This window comes from Melopsittacus undulatus, chromosome 12 (genome assembly GCF_012275295.1).
Source record: "Melopsittacus undulatus isolate bMelUnd1 chromosome 12, bMelUnd1.mat.Z, whole genome shotgun sequence".
Lineage (NCBI taxonomy): Eukaryota > Metazoa > Chordata > Aves > Psittaciformes > Psittaculidae > Melopsittacus > Melopsittacus undulatus.
In genome coordinates this window covers 1,354,624-1,371,167 of record NC_047538.1, presented here as the reverse complement: position 1 = coordinate 1,371,167, position 16,544 = coordinate 1,354,624, and the positions used below count along the sequence as shown (strand labels likewise).

The 16,544-nt window shown below is 39.9% G+C and overlaps 1 protein-coding gene across 2 annotated transcripts in view; it reads right to left on the bottom strand.

The window, feature by feature from the left end:
• Positions 1-16,544, bottom strand: part of VPS13D (vacuolar protein sorting 13 homolog D) — a 99,786-nt gene that overhangs the window by 17,373 nt on the left and 65,869 nt on the right. For both annotated transcript variants that reach the window (XM_034068220.1, XM_034068221.1), the window contains 2 exons: positions 6,781-6,913; positions 4,769-4,964 (listed from right to left, as the gene is read on the bottom strand). In XM_034068220.1, the coding sequence (XP_033924111.1) occupies positions 4,769-4,964; positions 6,781-6,913 (329 nt within the window). The remainder of the gene's footprint in view (positions 1-4,768; positions 4,965-6,780; positions 6,914-16,544) is intronic.

Sequence of the window (16,544 nt, the reverse complement as noted above, 5' to 3'; positions counted from 1 at the left end):
CAGGAACAGAGCTACAGAAAGTTATCAGTGATAAATTAAAAGTGAATAGAAAACTCCTGAGCAGGTAAAACTGGTAACAGAAAGTGGTTAAAGTTTCAAGGGGGACGTGTGTCTGCTGAAGTGCTGTAAAATGTCTGGGCACAAACCCAGGCTTGCCTAACTTCAGGGCTCCAGTAAAGGCAGCATTTAAGGTCATATTTAGAGAGGACAAATGAAGAGGCTTTTAAAACTCCAGTGAGGACAGTGAAGTACTAAAGGACTTGAAGAGGTCAGAAATATGGCAGGAAATGAAATAGGATTCAACCTACAAAACTGCAACCTGGTTAATCTGGGGAAAAATAATGTAGTACACAAATATGAAATGACAAGGAGATACTTGCAAAGCAGTAAAATAGAACAAAATGCAGGAAAACAGTGAGCAGACAACTGGGTATGTATGGGTTTGCAATGTGATATGGCAGTAAACCCAGCCAGCACAGGCTTGGATGACTTGCAGAGCACAGCTTGTCACAGAGCAGGGATGTGACAGTCACTTTTCATGCAGTGCTTATGGGAACTTACAGACTGGGGGGATTTCAAAGCAGCTCAACAGCAGCAATGGAAGAATCGAATGGAAACCATTAAGGCAAGTTTGACAGTGACTAAAGGTGGGGCCAACACTGAGGAAAAGCCAACACCTACAGCCATTTGACAGAGTGCCATAGGAATGAAATGGACAAACTTGCTCAAAGGAAAACAGATCATTATAAAAACTTGATATCCCACTGGGAAAAGAGGATAGAGGATATCAAGGAAATCATACTGCCCAAGTCATTCACAGGTCAGAGCGATGAATCAGCCAAGATGTCTTGTGTAGCATTTCCAGATTTACACAGCACAATGCGTATCAGCTCATACATTTTCTCTCTGGCTTCTACTATGAAAATCTTAGGAAGGGCTTACCAGGAGAAAAATACCTCCTTCCCCAGAGTCGTGGCCCATACACATCTGACATTACTGTGAAGACTCTTGAAGTCAGATCTAGATCAAGGCTAGTGGTCAGGACAAAGTTTGTGAGACATACAGAGGTGTTAAGGTTCAAACCATATTTATCTATAAAACTTGAGAACCTTGAGGACATACTGTGCAGTATATAAGCTGAGCTGGTGTTCCATATAATTAGGTCCAGATTTTCTACTTCTGAGTACCACTGATGCTCATCCTCTCAACTCTACTGCTTTTGACATTGCAATCAAAGTCACAGCTCAGAGAAATGGATGCACAACCAACCAAAAAAACACATGCTGTTGACATGGTCTCAGACTTTGCAGCCTGGTTGCACACTTCTGAGTGATGACATGGAAGTGGGGAACTAAAGAACAATGAGCACAGGCTACTGCTTTCCAGATGGAGTACAGCTAAAAGAAACAAATATTTACGTAAGAATTTTCTGTGCCCATTCATGGCTTGCCAGCCCAAACTGTTCTTTACTAATACATTCTAGTTCACTGACAGAATTAATTCAAATTAGGTAGGTTGTGAAGTTACTTCTAAGTTTCACCTTGTGACTATCAGAAAACACCACTAACTGCTGCAACAGTTCAGGACTAATCTTAAACTTGCACTGACCTGGCAGAAGCCTGAGAGAAAGCTGTGATGGCAGTTTCCTGCATTACTTGGTAAGTTAGACACATGTCTAAATATAAATGTTCTTTCCTTGTGCTGCACTAGAACTTAAAACACATTTCCAGGAGCAAGCTTTCCAAGCATATCTAGAGACATAACAGATTTCTTGTTCTGAACTGGCCTTTAAGACTTTTGGCAGTGTATGACTAATATGGAAATAATCAGAACTCTCATATGTGACACTGGAGCACTTGGAACACATAAACCCCACTCAAATAAAGGTATTGAGTCCCAGTCTTTAGATGTACACTGCATTGTCACAACTATTTTATGCTCCCCTCTGCATTAAAATTGAGAAGTATTAAGGCAGCTTTACTCATAAATAACAAGCATAATAAATTGTATGATTACATAATAAGTTATAAGATTAGCCTTGAAAAAGCCCAGCCTAAAGTCACATTTAAAAAGTACTTTCTTGCATTGTAAACACACTGCCTTTTCTACTACCACCATCAGTTATAAAGCCATTGTCTGCATCTCAGTCCTGTTAGTTTGGCTCCATTTTCCACACACATGGATTGTGCAAGCAACACAAACCAGCATATTCTGAAGCCAAAAGAGACTCGTGCCCTCATAGCAGCATCACAAGTAACACCAGCTACAGCGTCTTTCTCAGAGTTCTGTTCAATTCAGTAACTTAGCTGGAACTAGAATGTGCCTTTTAGAAAAACCTACAATGTCAATTAAAATTCTTCATCTCGCCCAAAACTGATTGGTTGAAGTCAAGCAGCTTAAATTGAGGGCTATTTAAAAATTCAACCATGTCATTAGAGATTTGCAAGGGGCCTCTAATTTAGGGTTATGCATCATGCTATTTAAATGCAACTGGAATTAACAGTTTGACTCAACTCCGTGCCAATACTGGAAACCTGCACAGAGCCTCCAACAAGGTCAGGCCGCTCATACCACACTTTTAAAACTCAGGTTCTTTAAATGTTCAAAATGATCCTGAGAATCAGTTACCACCATGAGCAGACATTCCAGGGTTAGCTGGTGCTGCGTACTTAGTTTGGAGAAGCCTACACAGCCCAGCATGCAAAAACATTCTGTTCAACGGAAGCCAGCAGCTTGGGCCTGGAACACTGTTCGGCTTTGATTCCAAACCACGCATATTTGAACAGTTAACAAATGCGGCAGGGGGATAGTGGTACACAGCAGCCTGAAACACGTACAAATCCTTTGTTGGTTTGGGGTTTTTTTATACCCCCAAAAGAACAATTTCATTGCTCCATTATATAAGCACATAAAAAAAAAACCCAAAACGCATTACTAAACAAAACATGAGCACAAAGTTGCTTACAGGTGGTGGTGTGGCTTTGGATTTGTTTTTTTCCCCCCTTCCTACATTATCTACATATTCTCAAGTACATTTGTTTATCCAAAGAAATGTTTTCATCAGATTTTGTAGACTGGAGAAGTAACTGAAAATGGGTTTTCTTTCTTTTTTGTTCTGTTTCCACTTGTAGAAGGTTGCTGTGTTAGAAACTTTTTGCAGGGCATGTGCAGACATTAAAATCAGTTCACTATGCTCATGTATGACAACAGTATTTCAGAATCTAGTAGAAGCAAAACTGTGGTTCAGCTCATCCATTTTACCCTCATTTCTTAACTGACAGTGAACAAGGTAAAGGGAAATGTGTCACACAGGCAAACACAAGAGATAAGGTTGTTGGAGGTTCTCCCTTTCCCAGCTGCTGTCTAATGTGTCAACTGCTGATAACGTCATTGGTACCATGTAGAGGCTGTATGTCACAAGTATGTCAAACATGAATTTCAAGTGTGTGTGTGTCTTGAAACAAACAATAATAAAACCACAGCTCAAATAGTAAGACAACTAACAGTACAGCCAGGTGTGTTTCTCCCCACTTCTGAATCAATCAATCAACCTACCTGTACAGTCACAAAATTAAGACACATATGAGCAAAACAGTAGATGTGGTTTCTCAGGGATGCACTTAAGAGTTCTTGTGTAACTCCCTGTATGCACATGTACCTACCAAGTTGTATCCTTGACCTCTTGGTTTTACAAATCAAGCTAAGTACCAAATACAGAACACGTACACATGTGAACACATCCATTTTCACAGCAAAGTACACTTAGGTTCATTCTTCAAAGCTTCCTGCACCTCACTCACACTTCATCAACCTCATTGTTCATTACTGAAAGGCTGACAATGGGCATGCCAGGACTCCAAGCCAGGCATAATAAAACACAGGAAATGGAAACGCCAAATGGGAAGACAAGAAACCCCAACATTTTGCGAGCATTCCTCTCTAACTTTCTGACAATAAAATGTACTTGGGATTGTCTTTCACTTCTTCAGCACACAAGATCTCACGTACATACATCAGGACTTCCTGGCATAGTAGTGTCATACGGAGTAAATTCCTGGCAACAAACAGTAAGAAGAATCTCCTCTCAGAGAAGCCCTTCGGGAACTTGTCCCTTTCCCTCTTCCACATCCACAGTCAGTTCTAATGAACATCCATTTATTGTAAACATAATCATTGTATTTTGTAGAGAGCACATGAAGCTACAGGAAGTAGGACAAAGCCTCTGTCCTGATCTGCTGACACACAACACCCACACACAGAGAGGTAAACAGGACATTATTATGGACATAAGCGCATTAGCCATGCTTCCTAGAAGTGAGAACCACTGTACAAAATGAAAATTGGAAGGTAACACTGTATTGATACCAGAACTCTTCAAACCGTTTTTCTACACACCTAAGTGGAAGCTGGAGGTAGAGGAGGGAGAACTCTTCAATTTCAACTCTGCATAAGGACTTCATGGTAGAAGTTTAATGTCATTCCCTATAGCCTTTTGAAAATTTTGCTTTCATCTAATGCTGTAGCTGAATAATTCCTATTTTATGTTGTAGCTTTTCTGTTCAAATCTCACTCTTGCTATAGTAATGCTATCTATTACAAAAAAAGCAAACTGAATGAAATGGGCTACATCTCTAATAATGGCTCATAGCAAATTTGATCAAGCTGTTGTTTTTTGGGGTAAAGAAAGATAACCAGATCAGAAGTTGCAGCAGGTATTAATACACATTTTCACAGCATTATTCACCAGAAATATAAACTGCTCACTGACCTGGGGCCACTCAGAGTTGCTGTGTCCCGCAGTGCCTGTGCAGTTTCCGATGCAAAGTCCAGAGCCCCAGCTACAGGTTTGGTTACTGTGCCCACCAGCCCTTTGCCAAGGCCCGATATGAAGCCACTGACACCTCCTTCGGTCTTCACACCTTCCATAGTTGAAGCTATTACACTTGTCAGTCCTCCAATGATTCCTAGCAAAGACAAGAACAGCACAGTAGTCCACAAGTGCTGCCTCAAAGCATCAGAGAGCCTTCCTTGCACAGCTGATTCTGTTTGGCCCAACCATCTACTGTGCACCCTGATGGAAACATACTGGGCATTTGATGTAACGCAAAAACTGCGTCAAAATGAATTACATGAGCTCAGGACTTTATATTCTGTATACACACACATGTAGGCACAGACAATAATAACCCACAGAAAAAGATCTAATTAATCATTAAATATGTGGATTTTAAAATATTTCTATGTTGTCTTATTTCCCAGCTGTACTTACACAAACAGTCCTCATCTATTCCTGAGGTGAAGCAGTCACTTACAATGTGACAACATCCTGTTACCACAAAAGCTTATACAGTTTGAGACAGAAAACAGAAAAGTGCATGTCTCCACTGGAAAAAGTGAATTTAAAGTGGCCCCACGTGATTTTAGCTGTGATGCTGCGGAGACATTTCTGTGCATATCTCCACTGCAGGGAACCTGCATGCTCTGAAGAAATCAAGAGCCTACTGAGGCTTCAAAAGACTTGGAACAGTTCACTTGATCTAAGAACGTGCTTTACAGATTTCCAATCTTGGGATGCTGTGATTGTGTTGTTTTTAGTGAACTAGCTTAAGCCCCCATGTAAAAACACTTCCCACCACTCGGCTCTTGAGCTTCCAGCAGCCACGCATTCTCCTATGATCTGTAACTGAAGTACAGACCAGACAGCACATTTACTCCCAAACTTGAGGAGCACAAAGTATTTAAGTCACTTCTCTTGAGTAACTACAGTTTATGGCTAATTCCTACATTTCAACTTAGCAGATACTTGCTCTTTTGAAAAACAAACAGTGAACAAAACTGAATAAGGAGCATTTAAAAACTCTATAGAATTAAGACTAAAACAGTCCTGTTAGTTAATGGGTAATACAATTTCAGCATTTTTCCAATATAACTGATACCAGCCTTTATAGCACACTGCTATGAGAGAAACCTCTCATGATCCAGTTAAATACCTACAGTGTCTCCTTATGACAAAAGCCCAGCACAAAGACTTTTGCTCAGCACAGATAAGACTGCTGCTTTAGTGAAAGCCAGATTAGCTTCACACAGCCCGCAACAGTTGCACTAAAAGAATGACATTTAAACAAACTGAGTCAAGATGCTGCAAAATATAAATATTTGATTTAAACTTGGCTTGTATTGATTTAACTTTCTTCAACAGATAAATCATGAGCTAAATTGATGTGAGATGCTGGCCAAATTAAGACTAGTCCACTGCCTTTTATACAAATTCATCTCTTTTGTTATTAGTAGACTTAAAACACCCCCAAACAAAACAACAATACAACCCAACTGGTGAAATGCTACTTTAAGCTGATTTACTGGTTCTGAGGAACTTCAGGTTTCTGGAACTGAAAACAAACACAAGACAGCTACAGTCCAGCTGTACTCATTTGTAATTTAATGTCTGGCCCTCAAGAAACCTGTTTTCATGGGTATTTTATGCCTCCACAAAGAAACTGAAGTTTTGGACGAACTTTCATTGAAACTTCATTTTAATTTGCCAAAAAAGCTCTTACTCGGTTACATGTGAAAAGACTTCTCTCTTAAATGGAGTTTCTGTCAACATAAGAACCAAAGAATTCCCCCCTGCCCCACTCTGCAAGCATACCAATTCAAACATAAAGCCTGCAACAGCTCCACGTCCCTGGCTTCAAATAATCCCCCAAGGGTAATGCAAACTTTTCAGTCTCATCATGGCTTTTAAAAAAGAAATGAATTAAAAGTGCAGCTAAGGCTTACCATGTGCAAGTCCATGGATGCCAGCCACGAGATGTTCTCCACTAGTTGCAGCATGGTATCGGATGTATTCTCGTTCGGTCTGATGTCTGCTATCCATTGTCTTTCCCAAACCATCTGACAAGGTCCCAGCAAACTGCAAGAGATGAACCTTTTCTGTTATTAAAAGAACAAAAGTTGTTTCTCTTACACACACTTATTGAAGAAAACACCCAGATTCTAGATGTGAAACACAGATTTATACAATTTCTGTTGTTACATGTGCTCAGTTACGCAATGAAAAAAGCTCTGAAATACATTAAGCTGCTGCAACTCAAATCCTGAGGTGACAGGAAAAACTGAGTAGGTGCCCACTGCAGTGGTCAAGCCAAAATGAACGAATCCTGCACCAAAAGAAGTGCCAGTGACCCAACTGTAACCTTCCAAAATGTCATGAGAATGTTATTTAGAGACAAAGCTTTTCTCCTCAAAGATGTCAAAAGCTTCAAGGCAAATATACCTGTCATGAAACTAAAACATTTGCAAGAGTTAATGAAATAATTTTTAGTAACACAATGTAGAAGTGGCTCTGTTGTGAGAGGAGCTGTTGGAAGAGCACAGTGATGCCCACTGCAGCACATGGGGTGAACCAGTTAAAGAGAGCTCCCTTGGTAAGTGTCCATGGGTATTACACACTGTAAAACAAAAGTCTAAGGGGAATCCTGAATATGTATGTGTGGGAAGCGTTTTTACTTCTCACACTTACGTCAAACAATGTGGGGGAAGACCTGAGATATACTTAGAGATGAAAGAGAACATGGAAGTCCAAACAGGATTTGTTCTGAGAATTCCGACCATTACTGAGTATGAGTCAATGAAAAAGCACCAAATAAAAATGATCTATTGTGATGTGTTGACCTTTGGTTTGATGTAATCAGATACAAACCAGAAGCTTGGTGGAGGGAGGGAGGGAGGCAAGAAAAGGAGACAGAAAACCTGAAACCTTACCTCATATTCAGGATATTATTATTATAGAAAAGAACTCCTAGCAGGCATTTTCCTGAAATAACCTCCAAAACCCAGCTATATTTTGTTCTATGTAGGTGGTCATCTTCTGTACCTCCCTCAACCAGCAGCCTTCTTCCAAGCTTCTATCAACAAATGGACTTCCGCTGGAATGATAATTTAATGCTTTGCTGTGTCTTAAACTAGGGCTGGGGAAAGTTCCAGGTGCCACAGGAATGTCCAAGGTACTCGATGGCTGCAGCAATGGTGAAATCATCACTGTCCTGTGTGATCAGAACTCCCCTGCCATAAAGGCTGTGTACAGACTCTTCCCTATCCGTTGCTCAGCTCTCCTCTGCTCTGTTGCAGGTACTATCTTCTTTGCATTGCTATTAGTAGTATTAAAAAACCCTCTGTGATTAAGGTGTGTGCCACCTTAGGAGACAACTAAAATGCTGATTCTAATAGATCTAAAGATGAAACAAAAAACAGTTAATTAATGTGCACCATGCAACAAGGCTCCCCTCCTTTTTCTGCCATTTTTTTCCAAGACTGTGTTTCTTTTTCACTGATGACACCATGTCTCGGGTTTAGATCTTTCTTTGCAGCTCGAAGACAAACTAGTCTAGTGGCTCCAGTTATCTAAACAAGTAGACAACAGGAATGAAAATGAAATCCCATGACCCTTCCTGTGACTTGATCACACAGACACTAACCAGAATGTAGTGATCAGGGACAGAATTACTACTGACCTCTTTGTGAACCTCATGTAGATGTTAGTTTGTTTACAATTAGCCTGGAAATACAAATCAACCTGAAGCTACCTTTTAACAATGTTTAAGGAGGGTGGGTTTCTGGACAAATGCTTTAAGAGGATTAGAGTAGTCGCTATAAAAATTAAAAGGCTCAATAAGCGTTCAAAATTCAAACTGCATTAAGGAATGTGCTCAACAACACATTTTAAAAGTTACATCAGTGTATGATGAGCCAGTCAGCAAGAACAAACCGACTAACAGTGGTCAAAATTGGTGAGCTCTCCTTACAGCTCTGGCTGCATCTTTTTGTTCCTCCCCTGCCTAAATTCACCAGATCCACCACACCAGGTTTTCCAATGAATATAGTCCAGTCTTTCCTAAGACTTTCCTTCCTCTGTAAAGAAGAATATGACACCTAATAGTCAATAATAATCTGGTTTAGTGTACAGCAAGAACTTTAATGTAATAGTAAATTATTCTCTTAGTAAGAAGGAAAAAAAATAATTATGTGCATATGGTTTAAAGTCCTTGTCTCCTTTAACTGCAAAACCAAAGTTAAATGGGGACATTTCTGTTTCTGTTACTTAGAAGTAACACTGAATTGTAGCTGTAAATAGAACAATTTAATGATTCTAATGTACCAGAAAATGTTTCCATTTTGCCCTGACATAGGTGAAAAAATCTAAACTCAACACACATTAATTACGAAACATGAACTTCATGTTGAATCACTTTTTGACACCCCTCCTCCTCAGGTACTGTTTGTTTTCTGGCCTCATTTAACAAACTTTCCCAGCCATGTGCTCCATTTGTACCAAACCCAGCGGGTTCCCTCAGTGAGCACCCAGGAAGGGTCCCTCCTGAACAATACAGGTTCAGACTGTAGTGTCAGTGTTACCCTCACTCGTGATCATAACAAGACTTACACCACCTCTTGTACTGTCCAACAGAGATAATACCATGAGTGAAATAACTGATGGAGGTACCAGAAATTTCTAACCATCCTTTTCAGTGCACCTCAGAAATACTGTCCCTGAAATGGCTTCTGAAGCCTATTTCAGCCAATGGGATTATATCTCTATATAAAAAGGAAATATATAAAAAGAAAAATAAAGGTTTTTATGATTAAAAACCCAACCAACCATTGTAAATTTAAGCAGTTTAAGTCCAACTTAAACTTTGAAGAGAGACTTGAACATGTTAAAGTACAAAGGCAGACTTTCCTTTCTCCCCTCAGATGTGTCTGGCTTTTAGATGCCCCCTTTGAGAAGTGCAACATTAAATACTGAGATACAAGGCCTTGTGGAAGAGCAGTGATTGTGGCTTATTGAGCTGTTAACCCAGGCATGCAGAAGATAGTCTCCAGATAAACAAAGGTGACTCCAAAAGTGCCATCCACCCTTGTCTTCTTTAGCTTTTGTTAATAAGGTGTGACCTGATAACTTCAAAGCTTACTTAAGACCACTTAAATGCCAACATAGCTAAATACAACAGTCTGCCAAACAAACATGAAACTAATCAAGTGACTTCTAAAAACCAATCTCCCTTCTCTATCCTAATTTTCACAATGAGTTCTCTGTCTATGTGCCAGTGAAAAAAAAAATTAGCAACTTGCTCTTTTACCTCTGCATTTTTCCCTGTTTCAGATATCCTTTTCCTTGAAATGAAATTCCATCAGGATACCTCAGTATCAGCTAATTTATCTGCTTCTGAACCAAAAAGCACATGACAGCATTACTGATGCAGCCAGCCCACACATCAGGTACATGAAGGTGGGTATTTTACTTGTCAACCTGGCATCTCCAAACAAAGTGTGGGTCTACTCACTGAAAGTTCTGTCATTTCAAGTACTAAAAATATTTCACCTTATCATTAAGACGCACTGCTGAATGCTTTGCCTCATCCATTCTACCTGGACAGAAAAAGCTCTCCAAAAACCTCCAGTCCTATGAGCATTTGGCCACCATCTGCCACCTTTTTTGTTCCCTTTTTTTGTCCCCAGAGCAGAGGGTCTCTCCTGCATTTCCCCTCTGCAGAAAGACACTGATCTTTTCTTCCAGGTCTATATTCTAAAGACACTTGATCACTGGTTTTCATCCCACATGGGTTCACTTATGATGTGACGCTACCAACTAGTAATGTACTGCAAGCAGAAAATACACCCCACTGCACTTTATGAACTTAAGCCCATAGGGTCTAACATAAAATGATCCTTTTGAGGCAGGTGAAGTACTTCCCTCCAAATTCCAGGACATTATGCTACTGTGAGCACTATCTTTGGAACAACATATAAACCACTCTCAGCATTTAATGATTATTGGGAATGCTACTGCACTGCTCTAAACCTGGGGCAGGCTGGCCTGAGCCACCACCTCTGCAGACTCCAGTAAACAGGAGAATCATCATCCCTTGTTTTACATTTACACAGTGTCACCAATGAATATGACTCATCCACCATGATCTGCAAAAGCAGTTCAAATAGCATCTGTACAAGAAACTAATCTCATATTTTGGGGGTTTTTGGTGTTTATTTTTAAAGGCCCAATAATAAGGAAGTTTTGCCACAATGACTTGTACCACTGCTTCAAGCAATAGAAGAAAAACAAAAACAGCCAGGTGTGGTGCTTGTGAATCAAAGCTGGTACCAAACAATAAGGCTCTTTGGGCACAGGAAGAATTCAAAGCAAATGAAAACTAATTCTAGACTTTGTACTGTATGTTCCCTCTATGCCAGATGTGTGAAACACACAGCATGGAAATAAGGTTTAAGTAATCTTCTAAAGTCTTGTTAAGCTCTTGGCACTCCCTGGTCCTCTAAGGACATCCCAGACCGATAAATACACAATTGTGACTTTAGTCCAAACATTCCATTATAATTCTGACATCAGAGAATGGTACAAATATTATTGACTGAGCAAATCAGAACATTCCACGATGGACTCCTAAGGGAGAAAGTGATGAAACAGGTCAGCTGTAACTTCTGTGTAAAGCTCACAAGGAGTTGCATTTAAAGTAGAAATCACAGGGTTTACTCAGTTTTCACCTTGGCTTTGCAGAACTCATTCTTTATTGAACTGCATTCAACTGTCACTCAAACCAAGCACCTTTCAAAGAGACCTTGAACACCATGTATTGATGATGTTCACAGTTATCTTCAGTAATGAAAGCTGACTCTCAGAGACTAAAGCACAGTTATTTCAACAAGGTAAGATAAGAGTACTTAGAATTTATTTAAATTAGGAAGTCTAATGTAAACTGTGAATTATGTCATCTTTGCTTCTCACACACACTCATACACTTTCCAAACATGAAAATCCCTAGTCATGATGATTAAAAATCATTCCACAGTTTCAACATTAACTCCTGTAAATGCAATTAACTGTCCACATGAAAGAGAAGAGCTGCTCATAGCAGGAAAGAAAGGCTGGATAGGTAAAGAAACAACAGTGATTATCAGATATCTGAATGAGTTCTGTTAACACATTCTTCCTTGCAGCCTTTAGCAGGAACACTGGTTTTGGAACATCATCTTCCTCCCCTCTGCTACCTTGACATTTACCTTCCTTTTGATGTATTACGAACAGAAGCAACAAGAATCTCAGATGACTTGAAAGGAAATAACATCTCAAACCAGTGCATACTGTGAACCTAACATTAAAACCCAAATAAATACATCTATACACACGGTAAATATTAGCTAGAAAATACTGTCAACTTTTGCCCCACAACATATATTCTTATATATTACAAAAGGATTTACAGGCCATTATTTTTTCAAGTTTTAAACCAAAAACTAGTAAACTGCCTTTCCATGCAACAATGATCTGTTCCTTTAGGTATAACTTCTGAATACATTTAAAATAAAAAGACAACATTTATTTTATATGTATTTAAAACAGTTAACATTAAGCATAGCTATAAATTATATAATGAACTCAAGTAGATTGATGGTATTAGAAACTAGAGGCTACTTTGAGTATCCTACTCCCTTCCCTGCTGAACAGAAGTTGTGTCAGTTTCTGTTCAGCCAAGTGATTAAATACAATGGACTATGTCTGAATGTTCAAAATCTAAATGTAAGTTTAATCCCTGGTGGCTACTTGCCTTGTAGCAGTATCATTAAAAATCACCTTAATTTTGTACATCTCTCCAACCTGTTCCAGTTATTTTAGAGGAAGACAGTTTTTATGCTGACTTCCAACAGTAAAATAAAATTCAAAACTGAGCATTTATTTCACTGTATAGAAGAAAAAAAATCATCACAGTGTACATGTGATACGTGTCCATGCTGTTAGGGTTTGCGCCTAGAAAAGGGCTTTAGAGCAGTCGGCCATCCTCAGATGGAATGGAAGCACTTACATGCTTAATTTTACAACCTGGATGTCAGTAAGCAGACAACAGTTTCCTCCCTGACATCACGGTGGCCATTTCTGCATTACACCAGGAGTGAAAAATGAAATGCTTTAAGTATGTGAAACAACAGCAGCTGTTTGTCAGATCTGCAGGGCCTAGCTGTGTAAGTTGTACCACAAACTACTTTCAAACACAGCTCCAGTCGGTCTCTTAAGAGTTACTGAGATATTTAAGCAGGAGTTCATGAATTCAGCTGAATTGGGATGCTATAGACTTTTACACTTTCCTTTACACTTGCACACATACCTAGGTCAACTATTAAACCCAGTCCTGCACAGAAAAGACAGTTCACACTGAGTCCAAAATGCATTTTTAATCAAGTCAAATTGTGCAGAAACGTATAGTGGAGCTGGGTCTAGGACTGACAAACTTAATTTAGAGCATACAAAATGTTATCATAAGCTTCTCATTTTAAGGGAGACATAAACTTTGACCCCCTCTAAATTACTGACAACCAAGAAGAGGCAACAGTTTTTCCAACTGAACAAATATATGCTCCTTGAGATTCTGTGCCGCAACCTCCCCCACTATTTATGTCATATAACCCAAGTTAAGCTTTCATTATCTCACATCCCATCGTTAACTAATCTTCCTAATGCAGCCTGACAGCAGCATGCTGGCTGGGTGATCTCTGAAGCCCCCAGCACACTGCTGTGTGGATGCAGAATGGGCCAGGGTCCCAAATCCTGTGGTTCTCTCCATACTGTAGACTGGCAGGTTCCCTGGGGCCCCCCCAGAGCTGCACCAGCAGGTGCCTCTGGCCATGGGCTCCTGTTACAGAGCTGAGCGAGTGATCCCTGCGGGAACCCCGGCTGCTCTCACAGACACAGAAGGCAGCAAAAGTCCACAGCGTGAACTTGGAATGACCCCAGTTGCAGAGTCACTGGCGGGTTCATCTGGAGGACAATTGCGCTTTATTAAACAACTAATACTCTTAACAGATAACTCCCCTCCCCCCAGATTTAACTCTTACAGAGCTTTAAAGTCTTCCTGTTTATTTTGGGGGAATGGAATTATCTGCCCTTCTCCAACCCCCTCCTTAAAAGCCCTTCTGTACACTGAAAACCCAGGAAAAAGCTTGGAGGGATCTAGTTCAGTTCCCAGAGTTCACACCTAACAACAACATACTTAGCATAGCAGGGCTGGTTTTTAACATCATCTTTACCAACTCTGCTAATTTTTACACTCATGGGGCATTTGCACCCGCAGTAAACCCCAGTGGTCAGTCTCCTTCTAGCCACTTTTCTGCCATGTTCCCCTGTGACCATGCTTGGGGTCTCAAAGACCCTCCCATTAAACCTCCCCCGTTTCCTGCATTCCACTAGATTTCCAAACAAAACTAAATGCAAACCTGATAATCCACCCTGCCATCCCATGTTCAGTGTAAATAGTGAACAGCTCTGAGGGGTGATGTGTTTGGATCTGTCAGTCATCTACTGTTACAGCTTCATAAGGTAACTTGGCCATTTCCCGTGGATATAAATACTATTTTCCTTCCCCAGGGACATACAGCCAAGCAATTTCAAGTTTACATCTGCACTATTTAATATATTCTATGTAATGTTATCTATACAGTAGGGAAGTATAATTAGCCTTTTGTCAAGACTGAAGTCATTCATTTCAATCCCACACCCCATTTTTCCCCTTCAGATGCTAATGGTGATACATAGGATCTAAGTGCCTTTTTCATGACATGCTCATCATTCCAAAATTGTAGATTAAGATCAAATTTCATTTCATCTCCATGATAAATGTCTTTTTCTAATTTCACAGCTTATGATTTGGCAACATTTTGCATACCACATTTTAAATTTTCCTTTTTTCACTTAATTCCCCAGTGAGTCAGCAAAGCAGAAACATTCTATTCTATTTTGCAAGAAGATCAGCTGGCAAAACCCTTCAAAATAAAGCATGTGTAAACTTACAGCTTCTAACCTCCTTCTTGTCCTGTCACTTGAAGTTTTCTGTACACAGACAAGCATCTTGCTGTTTATGGTTGTTGCACTATTGCAGGATCCTCACTGTTGACTGAGTAATTTCTCCTGGAAAAGACTCCTTCAAAGCCACCACCAGTTTGTCAGTTTGATCCCAAATGGGCACATTTAAGACATCAAGTCCAGATCAAAAGAGTTATTCGCACAGAACTCATCACTGTTCATTTGATCTTCCTCATGTCCATTTCACCACATAAAAATACTCTGCAGGCAAAGCCTGTTCACAAACACTTTGTATAAGCAGCTTTGCAAAAGAAAGGCTGAATTTAACCTGAACTGTGAAGGAAACTCCCAGCCTGGATGCTGGCCACACACATTTTATCCCATGATACAAATGAAACACAGGAAGAACAAAATAATACTTCAAACTTCTCAAAGACAATCCTTTATCCTAAAACCTTTTTCAAAGATACTGATTACAGACACCAGATGTTCTGCACATAAAACGTGACACTTTCCATGGCTTTTGATTGTCACTAATTGGCCATAAAACTTGCTGTCTTTTAAAACTGCCAGGAAATGGGGAAATGGCCTCATAGCACTCCTAGCACTGAAAATTTCTGCCTGGGAATGTCAATTACTTTCCATCTCATCATCTACACATTTTCATGCAGATTCTCACTGCTCAGCACTTGAACCTGCATGTGAACTGCTCCTCTCTGACTGGAGCGCTGGGTAAACAGTAGACAATCTGCAGTGCCACCTGGATGTGTCACCAGAACCACAGCAGCCCCTACACATCACTGGGGAAGACACGGGGAGAAAACCTGAAGATTACACAGAAGGAACCACAGGGAACACTACATTTGACCTGAACTGTATAAACCACTTCTAGGAATAGAAAAAATAAATAAATTTATGCCCACTGCTACTAAATCCCACAACTTCAATACCTGGACTTCCCTTGCAAAGGACAACTGTCAGCTTTCCCCAAGTAAAACCCAAGTGTAAATCTCTAGAGTTGCCCCCAAGGATGACATGTATTCCAGCCTTCCTCATTTTTGTCCAGTATAAGGCTGCCAGTGATGACTCACCTTCTGCTGTTAGCAGTTAGACAGAAGAGTAGTGAGTCTAAGAAAATAATGACATATAGAACAGTAGGAAACTCAGAACCTGAATGCCACTGTGATCCTTCTACATTATCAGTTGACTGGTTTAATACTCTCCTGAGGAAAATACTACCAAGCACATCTTCCTCAGGCCTCATATACAAAGGCTTTTGTCACAAGCTCCCTCTCACCAAGATATGATTTATTTTTTCAGCTACCTGAATTGCATTTTGAGCTAATATTCCTTGAACTACTAAATCACAGTGTGTTCAAATATGTGAGTGGCAGTTGTTCCTGCTTCTGAATGGTACCAACGAAGTGGTTAGTCACATGAAGTAAGAAGCTTTAAACAAAAGGGAACCATCACCCTTGACTGCTCTGGAAACATTTCTGTCTATTCCTTTTGCAGAACCTCCATAAATCGTACCTACCTTCTGAGCTCTACTACATCCACTTCTCATCTTATTTATTGCCAATTTTGTTACAGCTAACATTTGTACAAGGCAAACACTTGTTCATGATTTGTTTTTAAATAATCTCTTTATTACTTCCTCTTCATTTTCCAGTTATCT